The sequence below is a fragment of the Vidua chalybeata genome, chromosome 7 (assembly GCF_026979565.1).
Source record: "Vidua chalybeata isolate OUT-0048 chromosome 7, bVidCha1 merged haplotype, whole genome shotgun sequence".
Lineage (NCBI taxonomy): Eukaryota > Metazoa > Chordata > Aves > Passeriformes > Viduidae > Vidua > Vidua chalybeata.
The window spans coordinates 415,046-440,167 of NC_071536.1; the positions used below are offsets into that span (position 1 = coordinate 415,046).

At 50.9% G+C, this 25,122-nt stretch overlaps 3 protein-coding genes across 5 annotated transcripts; 2 read left to right on the forward strand and 1 right to left on the reverse strand.

Moving 5' to 3' along the window:
• Positions 1 to 238: 238 nt before the first annotated feature.
• LOC128790627 (maestro heat-like repeat-containing protein family member 6) lies at positions 239 to 9,668 on the forward strand. The gene is made up of 17 exons (XM_053947548.1): positions 239 to 343; positions 2,857 to 2,901; positions 4,042 to 4,237; positions 4,539 to 4,603; positions 4,717 to 5,343; positions 5,527 to 5,675; positions 5,932 to 6,079; positions 6,284 to 6,474; positions 6,560 to 6,697; positions 6,968 to 7,082; positions 7,254 to 7,391; positions 7,624 to 7,800; positions 7,930 to 8,085; positions 8,245 to 8,346; positions 8,715 to 8,817; positions 8,900 to 8,956; positions 9,250 to 9,668. The coding sequence occupies exons 1-17, from the start codon at positions 239 to 241 to the stop codon at positions 9,384 to 9,386; spliced, it is 2,649 nt and encodes an 882-aa protein (XP_053803523.1). The 3' UTR covers positions 9,387 to 9,668.
• A 1,539-nt stretch (positions 9,669 to 11,207) lies between these two features.
• LOC128791019 (endogenous retrovirus group 3 member 1 Env polyprotein-like) lies at positions 11,208 to 24,155 on the reverse strand. 3 transcript variants are annotated; one of them, XM_053948323.1, is made up of 2 exons: positions 24,045 to 24,155; positions 11,208 to 13,848 (listed from the first exon to the last, which is right to left on the reverse strand). In XM_053948323.1, exon 2 carries the CDS (start codon positions 12,687 to 12,689, stop codon positions 11,766 to 11,768), a length of 924 nt encoding a protein of 307 aa, XP_053804298.1. In that variant the 5' UTR covers positions 12,690 to 13,848; positions 24,045 to 24,155; the 3' UTR covers positions 11,208 to 11,765. The 3 variants fall into 3 exon arrangements, with proteins under 3 accessions (XP_053804298.1, XP_053804297.1, XP_053804299.1); XM_053948322.1 differs by lacking the exon at positions 24,045 to 24,155 and adding an exon at positions 19,549 to 19,934; XM_053948324.1 differs by lacking the exon at positions 24,045 to 24,155 and adding an exon at positions 19,488 to 19,535.
• LOC128791018 (maestro heat-like repeat-containing protein family member 6) lies at positions 20,202 to 25,082 on the forward strand. The gene is made up of 13 exons (XM_053948321.1): positions 20,202 to 20,534; positions 20,719 to 20,867; positions 21,125 to 21,272; positions 21,476 to 21,666; positions 21,752 to 21,889; positions 22,160 to 22,274; positions 22,446 to 22,583; positions 22,816 to 22,992; positions 23,118 to 23,273; positions 23,422 to 23,523; positions 23,885 to 23,987; positions 24,262 to 24,318; positions 24,593 to 25,082. The coding sequence occupies exons 1-13, from the start codon at positions 20,241 to 20,243 to the stop codon at positions 24,733 to 24,735; spliced, it is 1,911 nt and encodes a 636-aa protein (XP_053804296.1). The 5' UTR covers positions 20,202 to 20,240; the 3' UTR covers positions 24,736 to 25,082.
• Positions 25,083 to 25,122: the final 40 nt, after the last annotated feature.

The following is a 25,122-nucleotide window of genomic DNA, read 5'->3' on the forward strand; positions in this document are numbered from 1 at the left end:
GATCTTGCCTGAGCACCCTGGAGCCCCTGGAATTTGGAAGAGCCAACCTGAGGATGAACCCAGCTGTGAGTGATTCCATGGCAAGCATCCACAGAGTTCAAAGGAGCTTGGAATGCTGGAAGTTTCAAGAATAGCTTCCTAAAGCTCAGCAGTGCTCCATCCCTGCACAGGATGCGGAAGAGGACAGAACCAGCGACCATCCGGGCTTAACAGGGGCTTTGGGTGTGCCTAAGAGCAAATGAAGCTGCAGCGCAGCGCCCAGGACTCGGACGCGCAACCGTGCCAGTGCCCGGAGCGCTGTCAGGCAGTGCTGGGATCCCGGGTGTGGTTCTGGTCCCCACAGGTGAGGAATGGCAGCCCCAGCTCAGAGCCAGTCAGAAAGCCAACCAAGTGAGCCCACAGGGAGGGCACCCTTCCCGTTTCTCTTGGGCATGGCCGCAAAACAGCCCCTGCTGCTTCTTCCTCTGCCTGTGTTTGGGTGTGCTGCTGGCAGAGGCAGCCAGGTTGTGCTCTGCCTTCCAAAGCCTGTTGGGAGCGGGCATGAAAAGCGCTGTGTGTACAGCGGAGAGTCCTGGAAGGTGCGGCAAGAGCATCTTGTAGTAACAGGGCTCTGGTCTGTGGCCGGGAACAGCCTGGATTTGGTGCCGTGAGCACAGGCAGGAGTTGAGGCAGGTGAAGAGGCAGTGGGCAGCTTGTGTTGGTAGAGGGCCTAGGTCTGCACATCTGAACCTCCACCTGGATACGCACTTGGGGGAATACGAGCTAGAGCTGGAGCGCCTGTCCTGAAAGGACCTGAACTCCTTCAGCCTTGCCAGCGTTTCTTAAGGCTGTGTTGGTGTTCCCCGGAAAAGCTGCGCATTTAGGGAAACACCTTTGGAGGAAAGGGGCTTGCTTCTCAAGGAAAGTGCTTCGCCCAGGGAGCTCCCAGTGAGGCAGCTGCAAGTGTCCCCCTTTGGCTCTCTGTGCTCCTTTCAGTCCTTGAAGGCCCATTGCACTTGGCAGAGGGGCAGGAAGAAGGCTGTGAAGAGCAGCTTTGGCATCCACCTGGAGCTGCAGAGAACAACCCAAGCACCTGCAGCAGGATGTGTTTACCCCCCTTTGGACAGAGGTGTGAGCAGAACCATCTCTGTCCCGCTGTGAGCCCCAAAGCTCTCTCTGGGCGCTGTGAATTCAAAGGCCTTTACACACACATTTCACATCTTCCCTGGCTGCTGTTGTCCCAGACTGGAAAAAGCAAGATGTATTCTATTTGCCATCTGTATGGCACTTGTCTTGTGTTAAATGGGCACTTGTTCCTTATCTCTTCCACAATCAATCCTTCCTTATGGGGAGACATCTGCTGATAAGGGGCCATTGAGTGTCACTGCATGACTGATAAGAACTCTCACATCCCACTGGGAGAGGCTCTGGCCAGAGGGAGGAGCCAAGCAATCCTACCTGCATGTATAGGCTTGAAATTCTGGCTCAGGAGCACAGCTTTTTGCGCTGGATTTTCCCAGAGGAACAGCTGCCTCTTCCCTGCCTTTTCAGAGGAAGACTGCACCCTTTTCTACAAGATCACTTCTCCAAAAGAACCACACCTGACACTCCAGGAGGACTGCAGCCACAATTCCAATTGCACTGCTACCAACAACCTGACCAACAGGGTGTCAGGTTGTATTCTGACTCTGTCAGAATGTGTTGTTTTTAGTTCACTGCACTGTTTTATTTTATCTTTTCATTTCTTCCCTAATAAAGAACTGTTATTCCTGCTCCCATATTTTTGGCCCAAGAGCCCCCCTTAATTTCAAACTTCTAACAATTCAGAGGAACAGTCTACCTTTTTCCATTTCAGAGGAGGCTCCTGCCTTCCTTAGCAGATACCTGTCTTTCCAAACCAAGACATCTGTGTTTCAACTCTCTGCAATATGCATTTGCCACCTGCTTGGTGGGAGCCGCTGTGGCCCAGAGCCAGCCCAGAGTGGGCTGGGTGGGCCAGGCAGCGTGGAGAGTCTTGGCTGATCTTGGTGTGCTCCTGGCCTCAGAAAGGCTTGGAAGGTTTGCCTCCCCAAGTGTCCTGCTCATTGGCTCTCCCTGTGCATCTTGGAGAGCACAAGGTAGGCTTTCTGGCAGCTGGGCATCAGCAGGCCTTAAAATGGGGGCGTGTTGTGGAGCGACCCAGCTGAGATACCCTGAGAGGAGCCCAGTGCTCCTTGCTCCTCTCTGCTGACACGGGAGCGTCTGTCTGCTTTCGGGACGGCCCTGGCTGTGTCAGGGTGCTATGTGGACACGAGACAGCTGGTCCTGTCCCGCTGGGTCCCAGCAGTGCCTGGCAGCAGTCCTGCATCCACGTCAGGATGCTGGCCCAGAGAGGCCCTGGAAGCTGAGGCAGCTGACTTTAAGCTTTTGCAGATACATGCAGGGGATGGCCAACAGTGTTCCCTCAGGATACTGCAGTCCTGAGGGCCTCCCCAGAGCTGCCTGATGCCGCCCACATCCTTGCGGCACCAGTTGCTTTTCCTCTGGATGCCTCTACCTCCCCCGAGAGTGAAGGGGGAGCTGGAGAAAGAGCTTGCCAGGCTGCTCTCCATCCTTTCCCAGCAGCCCTGGCTGAGTGGAGAAGTCCGAGCTGAGCGCAGATTTGCCAATGGAAAGCCGTGCACAGGAAGGCTCGGTGGGAAGGATGAGCCAGGGTCCATAGGCCTGGCAGCCTGAGCTTGCTGCCAGGGAAGACCTTGGAGCAGATGCTCCCGAGTGCCATCCCAAAGCACGTGCAGGGAACCAGGGGTCTGCTGGACGGTGGGAAAGCTCTGCGGAGGACGGGGACAGCTGGGGCTCCTGGTGGGCTGTTGAGGGCTTCTCTGCGGGTGTTTGCAGGGGGTTGGTGTTGGGGAGCGTGTTGGGGAAGGAGTTGTCTGCAAGGTGAGAGGTCTAGGCTGGAATTTGAGTCAGCTTGAAGGCAGCATCTGTGGTTTGGCACAGCTTTACTTATGGAGGCCAGAAGGAATATCTGTGACTATTTCTCTTCATGGTCCTGATTCTCTTGCAGGGAACAAGATGGGAGAGCTGTACTTTATTGGCCACTTAGATATCTGTACTGAGGGAGGACGAGCCCTTTGTCCATCTACTCATTTGTCTGGGCTACTTTTGTAAGACTGAGTGGACTTTCATTCCTTGAGAGCTTTTATTCCTTAAGAGAATTGTGATATTATCATCGAAAACCATTTGCACACCAAAGAATGGCCTTCTTTTGCTTCTGTATAGTGCTATGTTTCAGAATTGACTTCCAATGGAATGTGTTTAAGGCAAATGAGTTGCTGCTTTTAGATGGGAACAAACTTCCAAATCATTCACATTCTCCGGCAATCGCTATTGATTTGAGAAGTTTTGCAAATTTTGGAACTACTTGAGTTGTGTAATGAGAAGTAAAGCCTTCCGGAATTGAGGAGTCTTAAATGCCCTGATACCACAGAGCAGGGCAGGGTTTGCTGATGGTTTGAGTTGTTCCTAAAGATCCTGTTGGGCTGCCTAGACACTTAGGGCCAGAGATTCCTTCCAACCTGGGCCACTTTGGGTGGGGCTGGGGGTGGCCCCAGGGCAGGTAGCAGTGTGTGCAAGGGCCCTTTGTGACACGCTGCAGCACGGTCACCATGTCATGGAAGGGCCGGGGTGTCCAAGGGCCCTCCCTTTGTGACGCGTGGTGACATAGGAGCTGGCGGTGACAAGAGCACGCCACAGTGCTCGGAGCAGGCGACGGGACAGGACAGGACAGAGCGGTGCTGTGAGGAGCCCCCGCACAGCGCGCTCCTTCGTGTCTGACCCGGAGCTTTTCCGAGGCGTTATTCCTGCAGGTGACCTCGTGGCAGGACTGCGGGACTTGGCAGCCCGTGGCCTTCCCGAGGCTTTTCTTTTGCAGGTGCCCGCAAGGCCAGACTGAGGAAATTGGTGACCACAAGCCTTACGAGGAGTCTCCTGTCATTGTGGCAGGAGCCCTCAAGACCAGAGTGCAGGACTTGCTGTCCTGCAGCCGTCCTGAGGTTTCTCTGCCTCAGATGCCTTCAGGCACAACGACGCGACTTGTTGACTCAGAACTTCACCCTGCCATCTTCCTTCAAGGTGGCCTCAAGGCCAGACTCTGGCATGGCAGCCAGATTTCTCAGTGTGTTTAAAGTGATCAGGGGGAAAAAAAAGAAAGACCCTGGAGCTGACCCAGCACAAGAGCATGAAGAAGCGGAGCAGTTCCAGACACTGCAGGATGGTGAGTGGCAGAGCTGGGCCACAGGGCTGATGACTGCAGCCAGCTTGGCTCCATCCCATCCCATCCCATCCCATCCCATCCCATCCCATCCCATCCCATCCCATCCCATCCCATCTCATCCCCCCCCTGGGGACAGGCCCATGGACAGGACGGAGGAGGGGCTGGGCAGACACCCTGCAGTGGCCGTGCTCCATCCCCTGGGACATCCCGGGGCTCTCCCTGCCTGGGAGCGCAGGGCTGGGCTGTGTTCTCCGGCCTCTCCCGCAGCCCCTCAGCTCTGGCTGCGCTCACTCTTTGCCAGATGCAGCCCTGGACCGGACACAAGAGCAGGAACCCGCCCGTGGCCGCTTCCGCAAAAGCCTGAAGGTACCAGCAGCCATCCCCACATGGCTGGGCCTGCTGTCACTGCTCAGCCCAGCACCATGCTTGGAGCACTCCATGGAACATCCCGGGCTTCCCTGTCCTTTCTTCTCCTGCAGATGTTCCGGCAGTTCCTGCGCATTCAGCGTAGAAAGACTGGCAGCACAGCAGCTGCGGGCGCAGCCGAGCCTGACTCGGGGCTGACTGAGCTCCAGGCAGAGCCTGATGGCAGCCCAGGTTCAGCTGAGTGCTCAGAAGACTCTGAGACCTCAGAAACTGAAACCTGGCAAAGGCTCTTCTCACACCCAATGACTGAGGACGTGGCCATCACAAACCACGACAAGGAAGAGACTCAGGGCATCACAACTACTGACACCAGCCCAGATTCACTGGAGCACTCAGAAGACTCTGAGGTTGCAATGAATGATCACAGGGCAAAGGCTGACATGGCACTGACTGAGGATGTGGCCATCAGAAACACCAAAACCAGAGAGACTAAGGGCATCACAACTACTGACACCAACCCAGATTCAATGGAGCACTTAGAAGACTCTGAGGCTGCAATGAACGATCACAGGGCAAAGGCTGACATGGCACTGACTGAGGATGTGGCCATCACAAACGCCAACACCGCAGAGACTCAGGGCCTTGCAAATACTGACACCACGCCCACTCCCACTCTGAGTCAGGAACTCATATTCGACTGTTTCAAGGAGCCTTGTGTTTCTTCTCACCAGCAGCAGCAGGTAAGCAGCCTGGGTCCACACCTGGAGGCCTCCCAGGATGGTGTGTCCCCTCAAGCCATGGTCTCTGGGCCCCCTCAGCCTTGAGGCCACCCACAGTGTGGTGGGAACAGAAGCACTTCTTGGGGAAGCTGGGGAAGTTGTTCCTTTGGACAGCGCTCCAAGTCTCCCCCATGTCTCCTCCAGGTGCCAGCCAAGGTGGAGAACATCCACCAGAGTCTCATGTCCCACGTCTCTGTGGATGCCAGGCTGCAAACGGACATTGTGAGGCTGGCAGAAGAACACCCTGCTGACGTGGTGCTGACCCTCCTGCGCTGTGCCCCAACATGTGACAGGTACGGGGCCCACGAGCCTTGAGAGCTCAGGGCTCAGCAGCCTTTAGGGCCCGTGGCCCTGCACAGCCTGTCCAATGGTCTCTGCCAGACAGGCAGAGAGGCCCAGGACCCTCAGGCCCCTCTGTTTCCTGAGCCTGCTGCCAATGCTCCCCCCCTGCCCTTCAGGGCACAGGCCTCTGTCACCTGGGTCCCCACAGCTACGCAGGGCATGGTGCTGTGACTGAGATGCCCCTGACACAGAGCTGCCATCCCACAGAGCTGCTGCAATGATGTGGAGAGCCATAGGCTCATCGGGACCAGCACTGGAGAATGCGCTGCCAACACTGCTCTGTGTGATGGAGGACTGGCCTCTGCACAGAATGTGCACCTCCGATGGGGACAACAAGGACCTTTTTGCCCTGGCTGTGAGTTTTCTGGGCCTTTGCTCAGCCCCAGGTTGCCTCTCCAGCAGCTCTCCATCCTCTCCATGCCTCAGGCGCTGGGCTGAAACCTGGCCTAGGGGCAGGCTCAGGGGGCAGCAGGCCCGCTGCTCCCCCTGAGCCTGCCCTTGGGCCCTGCCCCATGGACACCTCGGCACTGAGCGCTGCCTTGGGCTGCTTCTTTTGCAGGCAACTCTGGTGATCTGGCTGATTGTCCAAGTGCCTGAGTGCCACAAGGCGATCATCCTTTATTCCTCCCGCCTGTTTGTGGCTCTGCTCTTCCATGTTGTCATCACCACACAGCAGATGCCACCAGAGGAAGTTGATAATTTCTGGAGTGCATGCCAGGAGAAACACCGCCTTCCCAGCAAGCCCAACAGGTCCCAACAGTCCTCCTGTCCTTCCCATGCCCTTGTGGCCAGCGCCAGTGCTCCCAGTGTGACCTGGGCTTTCCTCTGCACACAGGTTTGCAGTGCAGGCCATGAAGGCTCTGCTCTGCCGACTGCAGTGTGACCATGTGGTGGTGGCTATGGAGCGCAAGCGTGGCTGGGACACGCTGCTTTGTGCTCACACCCAGCACTATGCCGTGGGTCTGCTGGCCAGGTGAGACCCTCTTCTGCCCACTGCCCCCAGCATTTGTGCCCTGTGCCCCACACAGTCCCTGTGCTCATGGGCCAGTGGGCCTCTTCAGCGGGAGACAGCCAAGAAGACTGGAAAAGGCTGGGAGAGGAGGGTGCCCAGAAGGGGCTGCCTCTCCAAGTGCTCACATCCCCTCCAGGGATGCTGGGGAAAGACCAGAGCTCTGTGAGTCAGTGTTGTGAGAGGTTTGGTCTCCCCACCTCAGGGCTTTGGTGTCTTTTTCCCCCCTGCCAGGGAGATGCTCCGTGGTTTGATCCCTTTGTGTTCTCGCATCGCACTCCACTTGCTCCGGCAGCTCAGCAGGGAGGAGCCGTGCTGGGATCTGCCTGCCCTGGCATTCCTTGTGGAGGTGAGCCTGTTGGCCAGCGCTGCCTCGCTGAGCTGCCTCCCAGCTCTCTGCCCTCTTGTAGCCACAGCTGCCAGGACAGTGCCCACACCCTGTGCTGCTGCCTGGGCCCAGCCCTGTGCGCTTCTGGGCTCCTGCCGGCCGGGTCCCCTGTCACTGCCCTGCGCCTTTCAGGTCCTCGAGTGCCTGGACACGACTAAATGTGGTGACAGCATGCTGGAGATTATGTCAAGGCACCTGCAGAGCGAGTGCAGGGAGCGGCGTCGCCTGGCACTCAGAGGCCTCGTGGTGCTCAGCAAGGATCCCTCGATGGTGAGAAGGGGGCAACGGCTGAAGCTGTGCCCGGCAAAGCAGCCCCTTGGTCTGGCAGGGCTTCAGGAGCTGAGGCAGCTGCTCCCAGCTCTCCTGCCTCACCTGCCCCAGTGCTTTGGGACAGGCCTTTGGCCTGTGGGCCCTGCAGCAGCAGGGTGGGGTTGCAGTGCCAGGGTGCTGCTGGCCGTGCAGCCGTCCATGGCTTCCCAGCACAGCCTTGTGTTCCACCCAGGCCAGAAGAATGTGCAGCGTGTCTCAAAGCCTTCTGGAGCTGTTGGGGGATGAAGATAGAGAGGTGGTCAGCATGAGCCTCCATGTGTTCACCAATGTGCTCCAGCACAAAGACATCCTGGTATCCAGCACCACCGCCCCAAAGCTGGCTGAGGCACTCCTGCTGCTCTTTGAGCATGTAAGGCTCTGTGTCCACCCCATGGGCACAGACTGCCCAGATAACCTTTTCCCTTATGGATTTTCATACGTTGTCTCAAGTAAGCCTGGAATAATTGGTGTTAAAATCTTATCCTCCTCTTTTCTAAAGGACAACAGCCATGTGCAGTTGCTCTCCATTCAACTCATGCACAAGATGATGGACTTGGTAGTGGATGAGGGAAAAAAGCCCATGAAGAAGATTCTGAGTCAGGGCTTGCTCCCACTTTTCTTGTATTGCCATGTTGAGAACTGGCATGTGGCGAAGGTGAGGTTTTCTGTGATGCCGGTGGATCTCTGAGAGGGGCCTCGGCTGCCTCCTGCCCTGGCACCTGGTGGGCTGCAGCCTCCTCCAGGCCTTGGCACAGGGACACAGGTTTTGTGCCCCGGGCTGTGGGGCAATCTCTGGGTCTCTGCTGCTCTCCAGGCCTCTCGGGAAACGCTACTTCGTGTGTCCAAGTTTTTGAAGAGGAGGAATCTCGAACAGCTGGTGAAGAAGGAGCAGCTGTCAAAGTTTGCCGAGGTCCTGGTAAGGACGGCCTAGAAGCCCCAGGCTCAGCCTGGAGAAGCCCCATGGGCACGTTGCTCAGTGTCTGGCAGCTCAGGCTGGACGCTGTGTCCCTGCCCGCTGCTGCAGCCAGAGGCCGCGTGGGCTCTTCTCCAGGCTCCTGTGGGCCCCAGCCGGGTGCCGATGGAGCCCCGGCCCGGCGGGGCTGCAGGGTGGCACGGCGGCTCCCCGGGCAGCAGCCGGCCCTCTGCCCCCTCCAGAGCCCGGCGCCAGCGGCTGCTGGCCGGGCCTCAGGGCTGTGCGGGCAGGGGAGGCCTGGGCTGGGCGCAGGGAGCACCCGCCCAGGGGCGGAGACCGCGCCAACCCTTCCCTCCTGCCGCTCTCTCCAGCTGGCAGAGGACAGGAGCCGAGCGGCTGAGCACCTGCGCCGGGCCCGGCCCTACCTGCAGAGCCCACAGGAGCCCCTGCAAGAGGCGGCCATCAGGTTCATGGGTGAGCCACGAGCCCAGGCTCCCTCCCTGTCCTGCCACAGCAGGATCTGGGCCACGGTCCATAACAGGCTCTGTGTTCCTAGTGACCGCCGGGCGGTACTTGAGGAAGCAGCAGGAAGAGACCCAGTTTATCTACAAGGGTGAGGGCTGACAGCGGGGGCTGGTGGGAGAGGTGCGATGCCTGGGCAGGGAGCTGCAATCCCTGTCCTTGCTGTGGTGGGCTTTGCTCCTTGTGTGGATGAGAGGTGGCGTGGGCAGAGCACAGAGAGATTTCAGGGTCTCGGAGGGGCGGACTCATGGCAGGCTGATCCAGTTGACACCCCCTTTTCTTGTGGCCATGGCTAGAGCTGGGTGGGATGGACCTCGCAGGAAGGTCTGCTAGGATTCCCACAGATCCTGGCTCTAACCAGGGCTCTGTCCCTCTCTCTTCCAGCCCTTCAAGCCCTGTGGAGAGATGACAGTCCTTCCCAGACAAACATAGTAGTTCAAGATACATTCAGTGAAAGAGCTGCAGAAGTGGCTCAGAAGAACCAGTGTCTGCATCAGGCCTCCAAATGCCATGGAAGATGAGACTACCTTGAGACCAGAAGAGACCAGCTGGAGCTCCAGGCACAGCTGATGATTGGCACAGCTGACCCTGTGGGAAACCTGCAGGGCTTCAGCCCTCTCCCTGCTTATAGATAGCTCCTTCCCTCCAGCCCTCAGACACTGCCCATCCCCTTTTTTCCCCTCCACTCTCCCTCCCTGATGACAGCTCTTTCCCTCTAGCCCTCAGATCCTGCCGATCCCATTTTTCCCTCCTACCCCATCCCTTTGGTTTGTCTTCTATTAATAAATTGTTTGGCTTTTTCACTTTGCCTGCATCTCTGTGGAGATGAAGTGACGCAAATCCCGAGCCCTTGGACACATAGGCCCCTGCTGCCGTTCTCTTCCATGCCGTGTTTTGTGCACACGCGCAGAGCAACGAGGGCAGATCAGGCTGGAAAGGTGCCTGTGCTGAAGGTGCAGTTCCACAACACTGTGGAGTTGCAGATCTTGCTGAGCACACGGAAGGCCGGCAGTGGGACAAGGAGCCTGTGTGTCAGGGACCGAAATCGTGTCTAAGGCCCTGCCATTCTTGGTCTGCTGTTGTGCACATCAGGCAGGTAATGAAGAACAGACAATGAAGGAAACCTTATTGTGAAGTTGCTGTGAATTTGACCCTTAAAAGAAGCAATGGGTTGGTCAATCGATGGGAAGTTAACCTGTGAAAGAGGAACAATAGACAATGGAGCTGTGCTTGGCATGGAAGTGGTATCACAAGCCATTGCGGCTCATCTCAGGCGCTGGCCAAGCGTGAGATGACGTCAGAACTGGAAAGACTCCACTCCAGAGGAGGAGACATCAGGCCTGCTTCTGGGGTGGAGGGACGAAAAGGCCAAAATGCACGTCCTTTTGATGCAGGGGATGCCCTGAAGGTGGGTGGCCTGTCTGCCCCTCCCACTGGAGCACAGTGGTGAGCCCAGCTGAGGGGAGCCCAGTGCTCCTTGCTCCTCTCTGCTGACACGGGAGCGTCTGTCTGCTTTCGGGACGGCCCTGGCTGTGTCAGGGGTGCTATGTGGACACGAGACAGCTGGTCCTGTCCCGCTGGGTCCCAGCAGTGCCTGGCAGCAGTTCTGCATCCATGTCAGGATGATGGCCCAGAGAGGCCCTGGAAGCTGAGGCAGCTGATTTTTAGCTTTTGCAGGTGCCTACAGGTCAAGGCCAATGGTGTTCCCTCAGGATACTGCAGTCCTGAGGGGCCTCCCTAATTCAAAGTAATCAGCAGACAAATGCATTGTCGGCCAAAAGCCCTTTTATTGATCCGGGGGGAGGGCATGGGGCTGCACCCCACTAACATGCTTCTCTGCCATGTATGAATTTTAGTGCATTTATGGAGGAATTGTATCAAAAATACCATCCATCTTTACCCTGCTGCGGTGATTCGATAGGCAGGGGGTTAGAAATACATTCTGTCAGATTCCTGTCCTCGAAGCTAATGCCCAGCCGCTGTCCAGGAGCAGTGTCCATGCCCTAAAGCAGCACTTCCTCCTCATGGTTTCCCTGCACAGGGCTGATTCCGTACTTGCCCTTAGTTCTTCTGGTAGACTCTGTCTAAAGCTTTTTGTCAAGTCACTCTCCTGTCAGGTTTGGCCCTCGAGTTTTTCCTTATGCTAACTGGTGCTAAGTAGTTATGTATATCTGTGCTAAGTACTCGTTTACTTCTGTGCTTATGTCAAGCAAAGGCCTTGTTTCATTCTCCCCTTCTCTTTATCCTGATGCAAATTCTTTTGCAAGATCCTCTCCATAGTCCACAGTACATGTTGCAAACAGGCTTAGAAGGAAACTTTAAAGTAACAAAAAGGAGGCATGTTGATTAAAAAAGTAAGCTTCTTTATTACAAAATGAACAACTGGCCGCAAAAGCCTCAGGCAAGTCCAGATACTGTTTCAACAGCTTAGTAATTGTAACCTAGGGGTGTTTTCAGGGAAAGCGGCTCCCAGGAAAGACGCGGGAGTTAGACACCCCAGGCCTTTTCAAGTCTCTCTCTTGTCTCCTGATTGGGGCGCTCAGGATCTGTGCTGTGACAGGTCTATTTCTCCATTGCTGATTGACTTATAAGTTGGTGCAGTCTTGGCCAATCATTTTGGAATTCTCACCTCCCATTGGCTGGTCTCTCTTCCAATCTTGATTTAAGTTGTGGTTGTGTTCTATGACAGAATACTCCTGAAAGTTTCTCTGCCCCTGCACAAAGATTGGCAACCCATCACCTCCCTGGTTCCACTCCCCCTTTATACATGAACCACACTACTGGGTTTTCATAGAACTAATCACACTTTGTTACTGGTATTAACAACATTTAACTTGTATTAACAACATTTACCTTGTATTAACAACATTTAACCATTGTTAACTACGTTCCCCAAAGGTTTAAATTTTATTTTTGTTCATAACAATCCCCCCTCTAATTCTTTGATCGGGCTTGGCCCGCATCAGCCTTAACTTATCAAACTGGATTTCATACTTTTGGTAAAATTCTCTTAACTTCTGGTATTTCTCATACATCTCTTTTGCGCTCTCTGTTCCTTTTCTGTCTTGGTTTTCTTTCATCAGCATAATTTTCTCATCTGTTAACCCTTCAAGAGAAGTCTGGACAATGTTATTAATCATTCTGATAAGACAAGGTATTAAACAAGGAAGGAAAATTAAATTTATGAGTCCCCCCCCCAACCCCCCTCCCCCTATAAGCAGTATCTTTTTCCACCATTCTCCATTCCAGATGTTATCCCACCAATTAGCTTTTATCAATGGGGTCCATCGTTGTACTGGTACATGTGCGAGTTTTCTAATCCTGGTGGTTACATTTTTAATTAGGTCCCCATGATTGTCAATTTCTAGACAACATTCAGATGAATTAAACTTTCCACATACCCCTTCTTCTTCGGCCAGCAGGTAGTCCAAGGCTAGCCGGTTCTGATATATGGCAGTCCTCATCTGGCGGCTCTGTACTGATAACAAGTCTAAAACTAAAGCTGTCTCATTAGAAACTATTCCTAGAAGTGCTTGTAACCTTATAATTGTGTTCAACATGTAAATGGGGGTTCTATACCCCCATGCACCGTCCTGTGCCCAGGTGGCAGGGCCGTAGGTTTCAATAATTCTCTCTGGGGGCCACTCTTCGTCTCCCCAGCTCTGGGTTCCTCCAATTAGATATCTCTTTTGACGTTTTAATTCATCATAGAGGGGTACCCCTAAATCTGGATGGTCATCTTTTGGAAGTAAAAAGAATGACACTCTTATTACACCTAATGTACAACTGCCCTTCCAGTCTTTTGGTAGCATCACATATGCCATCTTTCCACAAATCCAAAACAATCCTTTTGGGCCTTTCCAGAATTTTAGTGATCTGGTATTTCTAACTTCATTTTTGTTCCAAAATTTAGACAACCAGGGTTCGTCTTGAAATAGATTTGGTTCTTTAGCTAGACACTCCTACAATTGTTCTCTTTGTATAAATGAACAGTTTGAGCCTGGCTTTTGTTTTTGTGCCCAATACAGATGTTTACTCTGGGGAATCCACCACTCATGGGTATCATTAGTAGTTAGATACCTTTTACAAGACAGTTCACCTACATAGGAAAGAAAGTTCAGTCCTTTTCTCCATATACATTCTTCCCCGATTACCTCGGACTTTAAGTTCCAAACTTCTTCCGCATTTTGGACGTCTGGTTTTCGATCTCTATCTAGGTTTTTCATTGCTTTTAGAGTTTCTTGAGGGCTGAGCGCGATTCCTTCCCAGGGCCATATTTCTGACCTCCTGGTATCCCCACATATCCAGCATATATTCGATACGTTGAACTCATGGCTAATTCTTTCTACTAGATCTGAAAACAAATTCTTTCCATTCGGTAATTTTGTTTCTACCCCTGGTTTATTCACCCTTTTTATTTCTTTTTCTTTTTTTAAGTCCAATCCTTTTCCATTAAGTCCAAACCTTATTCCCTGGTTTCTTGTCAGTGCAGAACCATTTCTCCCTTGTAGGGCATTCCCCCACTAGTTTCTGTTTAGGGGTCCCTTCATTTTCAAATAGCCAATAGGTTTTTCCATCTTCTACACAGGTTTGTAATTGTGACAAGTCAACACACTCAGGGTTAAGATTAGTGTGGAATCTGAGAACTGCGCTTCGCGCATTTCCGGTATAGACAGCATGATAGCACTTATCACAGGAGTTTGGTGAGCTCTCCTGGAGACTCACAGTCGTTATTGCTATCAACCCCCATAGGGGTCCAGTACAGGTTACTCTCTTGATTCTCATGGTCCTTAGTCAGCTTTGGATGGTAAGAGCACTGTCACCTGATCTGGGCTTGCCCCCTGTGCTTACCGGTTCTTACCGGTGTCCACGTCTCACTCCACTCTTTCCCTGTGTTGACTTGTTATTTTTTTCCGTTTTAGGGTCAGATCACTACAGTGGTGGGAGAATGCTCTATCTTATGGAGACTTCTTGTCACTGATTCTGTAATGAGAAATACCAGAAATTGTAATTAGTTGCCATTAGTTGAATGTTTTACTTTTACTTTTTAAAATCAAAGAGATGCTTTTCTAACTTCAATAAATATTTTCAATAGTAACATTTTAATAAATATGACAATAAATATTCATATAATTCTTTATCTTAACTTTTACACTAATACTGGATTTAAATAGGATATTAAATAACAGGTTGATAAACAATATCTTTAAATAACAGTTCATAAATTACAACATTAGAACAACACTTATAAAAACAAGAGGTGCTGCTTGATGTTAGTCAAATTTCCCATAGTCTATTCTGTGGGAGCCGGAACTGGACTTTTGACCCTGGTATCATGGGTCCACCCTTTCTCTTGTGTTCTTTTTGCAGTTTTGGTAGTCAATGAAACTTGGTACGGGCCTTCCCATCTGGGGGTTAACGGCTGTTCTTTCCACGATCTAATTAATACCCAATCTCCTGCTGGATATTTATGGATTTTAAAATCAATAGGAGTACTTTGGGGGAGATATCATTTTCTTCTTAACTCTTCTAATGTTTTTGCAATTGTTTTTAGGTGAATTTTCACATCTTTATCTCCTTCGTATGTCCCCATGCAATGTGAGGTGGTCAAAAATGGGAGTCCAAACATCAATTCATAAGGGGAAATACCCACATCAGATCTAGGCTTTGTTCTCACTCTCATCAGGGCTAATGGGAGGCATTTGATCCAATTAATTTTTGTTTCATCTACTAGCTTGGCAAGTGTAATTTTCAGGGTCTGGTTAGCTCGCTCTACTCTTCCTGAGCTTTGGGGCCTCCAAGGAGTATGCAACTTCCAAGTCATACCAAGGGTTTTGATTACATTTTGTAAAATTCTAGCAGTAAAATGAGGCCCTCTGTCTGAATCTATTGTATTCACTATACCATAACGTGGGATAATTTGTTCAAGTAGAATTTTACTAACAGCTCCGCAGTTGCTTTTACTGTTGGAAAAGCCTCTATCCAATGGGTAAGGTGATCGATGATAACTAATAAATATCTAAACCTCTGTACCTGAGGAAATTCAGTGAAGTCAATTTGTATATCCTGAAAAGGCCTTTTAGGTAATTCTCTTCCCCCTACAGGTACTTTCTCCATTATTTTATTGTTTCTTTTCTGACAAGTCATACAATCCTTTGTTACAGCTTTTCCTAGCCCAAATAACCCAATGCGCACATATGTTCTTAAGAAGTGATCACACAGTGCTTGAGTTCTCCAATGCGTAGAGGCATGCAGAATTTCCAGGATTTTCCGAGATAGATTTTTGTTCAATACTTGCCTCCCATCAGGCATTGTCCATTTCCCAAATTCATCCTTAACGCCCCCTTGTTTTTGCAATTCTTCTTGCTCTCGTTCTGTGAATATTGGAATCTCTTCCCCATCTATTACTCTTAGGTTTTCTATTTTAAGTAGCTGCTCTTCTTTTCCTAAAGCTGCCCCTTTAGCTGTCTGATCCGCTAAATTATTTCCGAGTATTTCTATTGATGTCCCCCTTTGATGTCCTTTAACATGTACTACTGCGACTTGTAATGGATCTTTTAGTGCTTTTAATATTTCTTTTATCAATTCTTCATGAATTAACATTTTACCTTTAGACTTTATGAACCCTCTTTCCTATCAAATCTAACTGAATGTGTGAACAACTCCATAAGCATACTTAGAATCAGTATCGATAGTTCCTTTATTGTATTTCAACCAAATTAGACCTCTTACTAGGGCATACAATTCACAGCACTGAGCTGACCATTTCGTTGGCAATTTTCCTTTCTCTATTACTTTCATCGTTTCCACATCTATGACTGCGCAACCTGACATCCTTTTCCCTTCGACAATTCGAGAAGAGCCATCTACAAATAACACTTCCCCTTCTAATAAAGGTAATTCTTGTAGATCTTTTCTTGCTTTAGTTTGCAGATCAATTAATTCTTCACAACAATGTTCAAGGTGGCCTTCTGATTTCCCATATAAAAATTGTGCAGGGTTTTGCACTTTTGTAGTTGTAAGTTCTATGTTATCAATATTAGTGAGTACTTCATTTCATATTTCAGTAATCGACTGTCCGTAATCCACTGACTAGCTTTCTTGCTTAATATTAATTCTATATCATGGGGGATATGTACCTTAATTTTACCTCCACAAGTTAGTTGATAACTTTCCTCAATTCGAGTCACAGTAGCGGCCCCTGACTGTAGGCAGGTGGGCCAGCCTCTCACCACAGGGTCTAACAATTTAGATAGATACGCAACCGGTTTCCTTTCTCAGCACCACTCTTGCACTAATACACCATTAAACAATTCCTTCATCTACATTTACAAACAGTTCAAAAGGTTTTTCCAAATTTGGCAAACTTAAAACCGGAGCTTTCATCAGTCTTTCCTTCAATGCCATTAATTTCCCCTCATCTGCTTCAGTCCATTCAAAAGTCCTGGTCTCAACCAATTGATCGTATGAAAATTTAACTAACTGGGTGTGTCCATCAATCCAGGATTTACAGTACCCAACTAAAGCTAATAATTTTCGTACATCCCCTTTTGTCTTTGGGGAGGGCAGGGATAGGATTCCCTCAATTCTACTCATTGCTAATTTCTTATAACCTTTCCCAATTAAAAGTCCTAAATATTTTACTTCTTGCTCTACAAATTGGAGCTTTTTTCCTTGACGCCTTTAACCCCTTTTTTTCCCAGAAAATTTAAAAGTCTTATGGTAGTTTCTCATATTAGTTCCTTTTGCTCCCCTGAAATTAATAGATCATCCACGTATTGTAAAATCTGGCTATTCTCTTTTGGCTCAAATTGCTCTAATAACCCTTCCAGTGCTTGTCCAAACAAATTTGGTGATTCAGTAAACCCTTGGGGCAATCTCATCCATTGATATTGTTGTTTTCTCCCTGTGTTCTCATCATACCATTCAAAAGCAAACCACCCCCTACTTTCCTCTGCTAATGGGCACGCCCAAAATACATCTTTAAGAGCTATCACACTAAACCAGGAATGTTCTGGTGGTTTTTTATTCAACAGAGTGTAAGGGTCGGGCACTACTGGATATCTGGCTACAGTTTGCTTATTGACCTCTCTTAGATCCTGTACTAATCGCTATCTTCCATCCGGTTTCTTAACTGGTAAAATTGGTGTATTGTGGGGTGACATGCACGGCTCTAATACCCCATCTTGAATCAATCCTTTTATTACGGGACTTAACCCCTGTTTTCCTTCAGCTGAGATGGGATATTGACGGACTTGAATGGCTGTAGTTCCGGGTTTCATTTTTATCTCTATCGGTGGTATGTCTAATAAACCTCAACCACCCTCTTCTGCCCACACCTGGGAATCTATTTCTTTCTCGTCTTCTCTATTTAATCTCATAATTGTTGCTACCATCTTCCCTTCTTTCGGAACTACCCCATCCCCATCTTTATTTGTAAATCACGGCCGAGTAAGTTACAGTTCAACTTAGGCATAAATAGTGAATCAACACATCCTTCCCTTGAATTTCCTCTCACTATTACTTGTTTAATTACAGGTACTTCAAATGGACTGTTGCTTGCCCCTCTTACTTTACAAGTTGCTCTACTAAGTTTGCTCCTTCTGGTATCTTAAAAACACATGACCTATCAGCTCCTGTATCTACTAAAAATTCAAATTCTTCTCTCTGAGGGCCTACTTCTCAATTTATCGAGGGCTCTGCTTTTAAATCTTTTACTGCCCTCAGAGAATAGAGCCCTTGACATCCCTAATCTTCTCCTTCTCCAACTCCTGTCTCAGTTTCTCTGTATAATTTCTGGCCCTTTACGAGCTGCTTACAATATTTCTTAACGTGACCCCCTTTACCGCAGTAAAAGCAGTCTGGTTTTTCAAATTCTCCTCTTTGGTCTGGTTTTCTCTCCTTTGAACCATACCAAGGCCAGTAAACTGACCCTTCTTGAAGAGCCTCCTTTGGCCATATCTCGACCCAATACTGTATCATCTTTATTTTATCTAATTCCTTAAACTTCTCATCACTTTCCCATTTTTCAATCATTTCTCCTAAAGGGCTACTGGGTGGAATTTCTTTCAGCTTACCCTTCTCAGTCCTTCCCCTACGGGAGTTCTTACTAGTACACTGCCCCATTTTGTAAATGAACCGGACAACTAACTAACCTAGCAACCAGTAACTCAAATGAGCTCATGAAAGGATCTACACTTATATGAAATAGGTCAATTGAAATAACTCTTAACAAAATAAACTGATAAAGCAATTGGAACCTTGATTGGTCAAAAATAAATTCTATCCAAAATATTGAATACAACAATCTAAATTAACGTAATGAATACGAGCTTGAATAATCAAGTGATTGAAATCAAACAAAAAATTAAAGTATTGGCATTTAATTAAAACATTTGAAATAAATAATTAAAATAAAATAATTTAATTAAAGTAAAAATGATCAGAATTAAATTAATTGGAATCACAAAATGAGAATTGTGTAATTGCAATAAAGAAACAATTGGAATAAAACAATTAAATTTCAATAAAATGATTGGAAATAAGCAATCAGACTAGCACATGATCATTTAATTTTAAGTATTGTATCTAACAAAATAATGGAATTAACAATTTTTTAAATTAAAACAATTGAATTAAATAATTAATAAATTGAAACAAAGCAATTGAAATAAAACAACTGAAATAAAACAACTGGAATGAAACAATTGGAATGAAACAATTGCAATAAAACAACCAGAATAAAACAACTGGAATAAAAAAAATTGGAATAACAATTTCTAATCCAGGTCAGGTTTAAATAAGACTAATTGAAAAACAAATATTTGAAATAGAATGACATAATTAAAACAATTACTTAAAATAATTGGTGAATTGAAGTAAAACAATTGAAATAAGATATTGAAAAAAATTGAAATAAAACAATTAGAACAAAATAATTGAAATAACAACATTCAATCGCGGTTCAGATTTAAATGAGAATAATTCAAAATCAAATAATTGAAATAGAATGAAATAATTAATAGATTTGAAGCAGAATGATGGAAATTAAAGAATTAAAATCACAATTGTATCAACTTTAAAATTAAAACAATTGAATAAAATAATTAATAACTTGAAATTAAAAAATGGAATAAAACAACTGAAATAAAACAATTGGAATAACAATTTCTAATCCAGTTCAGGTTTAAATAACTGAAAATCAAATAATTGAAATAGAATGAAATAATTAGTAGATTTGAAGCAGAATGACTGAAATTAAATAATTGGAATCACAATTGTCAACTTTAAATAAAATGATTAAATTGAATGATTGAAATTAAATAATGAAATTTGACAAAACTTTGTAGAGTAAAACAATCAAATAAAATAATTGATAAATTGAAATTAAATGATTAAAATGTAGAATCTAAATAAAACATTACCAGTAGAACACCAAATGAATCTAACAGAAACAATTAAATAAATCAATCTGAATAGATTACAATAAAAAGATCAATCTATATATAACTAGTAATAATCCAAAATACCAAATTGGAATTCTTGTAATTGAGATTAATAAAATGAACAAACTTAATGAAATAATAAAAAAAAAAAAACAATCTATAGAGACAAAAACTCACAGAGGTAGGGCTTCTATCCCCTGTTGCTCTCTGCTAATTGTATATCCTGATTTTCACTGACCTGCTCCTACAAAGCCACTCCCATCTGTGAGGGATGATTGGGGGGCGTAGGCATATATAAGAACCGATGAATTCCTACTCCTTTTCCCAGTTTATAAGATTGTGGTTTTGAAAGGGATAACTTCTGCTGGTGACTTGTGGCTCCACTAATATTCAAAACTTTACCAGGACCAATTTTTTCCAACTCTATATTTAATACAGAATGTGTTGCACCTGCATTCACCAGACATTTCATTTTCCTCATCTTTTCCCCCAGTTCTATTTTGACCAGAGCGTTTTCTGGGGGGATGCCCGCCAGCCAGCCCGTGCATTGATTCTTTGCCAGATGCAGCCCTGGACCGGACACAAGAGCAGGAACCCGCCCGTGGCCGCTTCCGCAAAAGCCTGAAGGTACCAGCAGCCATCCCCACATGGGCTGGGCCTGCTGTCACTGCTCAGCCCAGCACCACGCTTGGAGCACTCCATGGAACATCCCAGGCTTCCCTGTCCTTTCTTCTCCTGCAGATGTTCCGGCAGTTCCTGCGCATTCGGCATAGAAAGACCGGCAGCACAGCAGCTGAGGGCAGAGCCGAGCCTGACTCGGGGCTGACCGAGCTCCAGGCAGAGCCTGATGGCAACACAGATTTGGCTGAGCACTCAGAAGACTCTGAGACCTCAGAGACTGAAACCTAGGCAAAGGCTCTTCTCACGTCAATGACTGAGGACGTGGCCATCACAAACCACGACAAGGAAGAGACTCAGGGCGTCACAACTACTGACACCAGCCCAGATTCACTGGAGCACTCAGAAGACTCTGAGGTTGCAATGAATGATCACAGGGCAAAGGCTGACATGGCACTGACTGAGGATGTGGCCATCACAAACGCCAACACCGCAGAGACTCAGGGCCTTGCAAATACTGACACCACGCCCACTCCCACTCTGAGTCAGGAACTCATATTCGACTATTTCAAGGAGCCTTGTGTTTCTTCTCACCAGCAGCAGCAGGTAAGCAGCCTGGGTCCACACCTGGAGGCCTCCCAGGATGGTGTGTCCCCTCAAGCCATGGTCTCTGGGCCCCCTCAGCCTTTGAGGCCAGCACAGTGTGGTGGGAACAGAAGCATTTCTTGGGGGAAGCTGGGGAAGTTGTTCCTTTGGACAGCGCTCCAAGTCTCCCCCATGTCTCCTCCAGGTGCCAGCCAAGGTGGAGAACATCCACCAGAGTCTCATGTCCCACGTCTCTGTGGATGCCAGGCTGCAAACGGACATTGTGAGGCTGGCAGAAGAACACCCTGCTGACGTGGTGCTGACCTTCCTGCGCTGTGCCCCAACGTGTGACAGGTACGGGGCCCACGAGCCTTGAGAGCTCAGGGCTCAGCAGCCTTTAGGGCCCGTGGCCCTGCACAGCCTGTCCAATGGTCTCTGCCAGACAGGCAGAGAGGCCCAGGACCCTCAGGCCCCTCTGTTTCCTGAGCCTGCTGCCAATGCTCCCCCCCTGCCCTTCAGGGCACCAGGCCTCTGTCACCTGGGCCCCCACAGCTGCACAGGGCATGGTGCTGTGACTGAGATGCCCCTGACACAGAGCTGCCATCCCACAGAGCTGCTGCAATGATGTGGAGAGCCATAGGCTCATCAGGACCAGCACTGGAGAAAGTGCTGCCAACACTGCTCTGTGTGATGGAGGACTGGCCTCTGCACAGAATGTGCACCTCCGATGGGGACAACAAGGACCTTTTTGCCCTGGCTGTGAGTTTCTGGGCCTTTGCTCAGCCCCAGGTCGCCTCTCCAGCAGCTCTCCATCCTCTCCATGCCTCAGGCGCTGGGCTGAAACCTGGCCTAGGGGCAGGCTCAGGGGGCAGCAGGCCCGCTGCTCCCCCTGAGCCTGCCCTTGGGCCCTGCCCCATGGACACCTCGGCACTGAGCGCTGCCTTGGGCTGCTTCTTTTGCAGGCAACTCTGGTGATCTGGCTGATTGTCCAAGTGCCTGAGTGCCACGAGACCATCGTCCTTTATTCCTCCCGCCTGTTTGTGGCTCTGCTCTTCCATGTTGTCATCACCACACAGCAGATGCCACCAGAGGAAGTTGATAACTTCTGGAGAGCATGCAGGGAGGAACACCGCCTTCCCAGCAAGCCCAACAGGTCCCAACAGTCCTCCTGTCCTTCCCATGCCCTTGTGGCCAGCGCCAGTGCTCCCAGTGTGACCTGGGCTTTCCTCTGCACACAGGTTTGCAGTGCAGGCCATGAAGGCTCTGCTCTGCCGACTGCAGTGTGACCATGTGGTGGTGGCTATGGAGCGCAAGCGTGGCTGGGACACGCTGCTTTGTGCTCACACCCAGCACTATGCCGTGGGTCTGCTGGCCAGGTGAGACCCTCTTCTGCCCACTGCCCCCAGCATTTGTGCCCTGTGCCCCACACAGTCCCTGTGCTCATGGGCCAGTGGGCCTCTTCAGCGGGAGACAGCCAAGAAGACTGGAAAAGGCTGGGAGAGGAGGGTGCCCAGAAGGGGCTGCCTCTCCAAGTGCTCACATCCCCTCCAGGGATGCTGGGGAAAGACCAGAGCTCTGTGAGTCAGTGTTGTGAGAGGTTTGGTCTCCCCACCTCAGGGCTTTGGTGTCTTTTTCCCCCCTGCCAGGGAGATGCTCCGTGGTTTGATCCCTTTGTGTTCTCGCATCGCACTCCACTTGCTCCGGCAGCTCAGCAGGGAGGAGCCGTGCTGGGATCTGCCTGCCCTGGCATTCCTTGTGGAGGTGAGCCTGTTGGCCAGCGCTGCCTCGCTGAGCTGCCTCCCAGCTCTCTGCCCTCTTGTAGCCACAGCTGCCAGGACAGTGCCCACACCCTGTGCTGCTGCCTGGGCCCAGCCCTGTGCGCTTCTGGGCTCCTGCCGGCCGGGTCCCCTGTCACTGCCCTGTGCCTTTCAGGTCCTCGAGTGCCTGGACACGACTAAATGTGGTGACAGCATGCTGGAGATTATGTCAAGGCACCTGCAGAGCGAGTGCAGGGAGCGGCATCGCCTGGCACTCAGAGGCCTCGTGGTGCCCAGCAAGGATCCCTCGATGGTGAGAAGGGGGCAACGGCTGAAGCTGCGCCGGGCAAAGCAGCCCCTTGGTCTGGCAGGGCTTCAGGAGCTGAGGCAGCTGCTCCCAGCTCTCCTGCCTCACCTGCCCCAGTGCTTTGGGACAGGCCTTTGGCCTGTGGGCCCTGCAGCAGCAGGGTGGGGTTGCAGTGCCAGGGCGCTGCTGGCCGTGCAGCCGTCCATGGCTTCCCAGCACAGCCTTGTGTTCCACCCAGGCCAGAAGAATGTGCAGCGTGTCTCAAAGCCTTCTGGAGCTGTTGGGGGATGGAGATAGAGAGGTGGTCAGCATGAGCCTCCATGTGTTCACCAATGTGCTCCAGCACAAAGACATCCTGGTATCCAGCACCACCGCCCCAAAGCTGGCTGAGGCACTCCTGCTGCTCTTTGATCACGTAAGGTTCTGCATCCTGAGCCACAGGCATCGGGTGCTTCCCAGAAACTTTGTGCCCTGTGGATTTTCAGGCCTTTGCCCAGGTGGGCCTGGAGTAGCTGGTGTAGGTCTTTTCCTTTCCTCTAGGACAACAGCCATGTGCAGTTGCTCTCCATTCAACTCTTCTGTAAGGTGATGGACTTGGTAGTGGATGAGGGAAAAAAGCCCCTGGAGACAATTGTGAACAAGAGCCTGGACACACTTTTCATCTACTGTCATGATGACAACTGGCACGTGGCAAAGGTGAGCATTTCTATGATGCTGGGAGGGGGCTCGGCTGCCTCCTGCCCTGGCGCCTGGCGGGCTGCAGCCTCCTCCAGGCCTTGGCACAGGGGCACAGGTCTTGTGGCCTGGGCTGTGGGGCCATCTCTGGCTCTCTGCTGCTCTCCAGGCCTCTCGAGAAACGCTGCATTGGGTGGCCAAGTACCTGAACAGGAGGGATCTCGAACAAGTGGTGGAGAAGGAGCAGCTGTCAAAGTTTGCCGAGGTCCTGGTAAGGACGGCCTGGAAGCCCCAGGCTCAGCCTGGAGAAGCCCCATGGGCACGGTGCTCAGTGTGTGGGCTGGCAGCTGTGCCCCTGCCCGCTGCTGCAGCCAGAGGCCGCGCGGGCTCTTCTCCAGGCTCCCGTGGGTCCCAGCCGGGTGCCGATGGAGCCCCAGCTCGGCGGAGCTGCGGGGCGGCACCGCGGCTCACCGGGCAGCAGCCGGCCCTCTGCCCCCTCCAGAGCCCGGCGCCAGCGGCTGCTGGCCGGGCCTCAGGGCTGTGCGGGCAGGGGAGGCCTGGGCTGGGCGCAGGGAGCGCCCGGCCCAGGGGCGGAGCCCGCGCCAACCCTTCCCTCCTGCTGCTCTCTCCAGCTGGCAGAGGACAGGAGCCGAGCGGCCGAGCACCTGCGCCGGGCCCGGCCCTACCTGCAGAGCCCACAGGAGCCCCTGCGAGAGGCGGCCGTCAGGTTCATGGGTGAGCCACAAGCCCGGGCTCCCTCCCCACCCCGCCGCAGCTCGGCCCCAGCCCCACCTGCTGCCCCGGCAGCGCCATCCGGGCCCGGCGCCGTGGAGCCCCGCCTGGCCTGGGCGCTGCTGCAGCCCTCCGGCAGCCGTGCCCTTGGGTTGGCAGCGTGCGGCAAGGGCCCGGGCTGAGCCCTGCCGGGCCAGGAGGCCGTGTGGCCACAGGGCTGGCAGCGCCGCTGGCAGGGAGCTGTGCCGCTGGGCCGTGACAGGCTCTGTGTTCGCAGGGATGGCCGAGCGCAGCTCGAGGGGGCAGCAGGGAGAGCTCCAGCTGATCTGCAATGGTGAGTGAGGGCAGCGGGCTGACAGCGGGGGCTGGCGGGGGCAGCTGCGAGCCCTGTCCCGGCTGCAGTGGGCTCTGCTCCCGGTGCGCACCAGGGAGGCTGTGGGCAGAGCACACAGAGATTTCAGGCACACGTCTGGGAGACATGGCAAGTACCTCCCAGCTGATTCCAATGTCTCCTACTCCCTTCTGGGTGGGATGGCCCTGTTCAGAAGGACTCCTAGCATTCCCACAGATCCGGGATCTCACCATGTCTCTGTTGCTGTCTCTTCCAGCCCTTCAAGCCCGGAGGCAGGATGCCAGCCCGTCATGCTCTAACCTGGAAAATCAAGCCCAGTTTCCTCAAAGACCTAAAGAATTAGGCACACCTTCTGGATCCAGTGAACCAGTGTCCCAAGAACACACCCGGAGACATTGAAGAGGACATCACCTCTCAGTGCTGCTGGAACTCCTGGCATAGGGCACAGTTCTTGTGGCTTCAGCACTCTCCCTGCCTGTAGATAGCTCCCTCCCTCTAGATAGCTCCCTTCCTCCAGCCCCCAGACACTGCCCATCACCTTTTTTTCTCTCCACATGTCCTCCTTTTTGATAGCTCTGCCTCACCAGCCCTCAGTCTATCCATCACCTTTTCTTCCCCTCCACTCTCCCTCCCTGTTGACAGCTCCCTACCTCCAGCCCTCAGACCCTGCCCATCCCCTCTTTTCCCCTCCCCTCTCGTCTCTTTGTTTCATCTTCCATTAATAAACGGTTTGGCTTCTTCCCTTTGCCTGCATCTCTGTGGAGATGAAGCGACGCAAATCCTGAG

Coding starts and splice junctions, on each gene's coding strand:
- LOC128791018 (XM_053948321.1), top strand. CDS start 20,241: ATGACTGAGGACGTGGCCATCACAAACCACGACAAGGAAGAGACTCAG. Junction 22,275..22,445: donor CCCTGGCATTCCTTGTGGAG/GTGAGCCTGTTG, acceptor TGTGCCTTTCAG/GTCCTCGAGTGCCTGGACAC. Junction 23,524..23,884: donor CAAAGTTTGCCGAGGTCCTG/GTAAGGACGGCC, acceptor TGCTCTCTCCAG/CTGGCAGAGGACAGGAGCCG.
- LOC128791019 (XM_053948323.1), bottom strand. CDS start 12,689: ATGGCATATGTGATGCTACCAAAAGACTGGAAGGGCAGTTGTACATTA.
- LOC128790627 (XM_053947548.1), top strand. CDS start 239: ATGAAGCTGCAGCGCAGCGCCCAGGACTCGGACGCGCAACCGTGCCAG. Junction 5,676..5,931: donor TGTGCCCCAACATGTGACAG/GTACGGGGCCCA, acceptor GCCATCCCACAG/AGCTGCTGCAATGATGTGGA. Junction 7,083..7,253: donor CCCTGGCATTCCTTGTGGAG/GTGAGCCTGTTG, acceptor TGCGCCTTTCAG/GTCCTCGAGTGCCTGGACAC.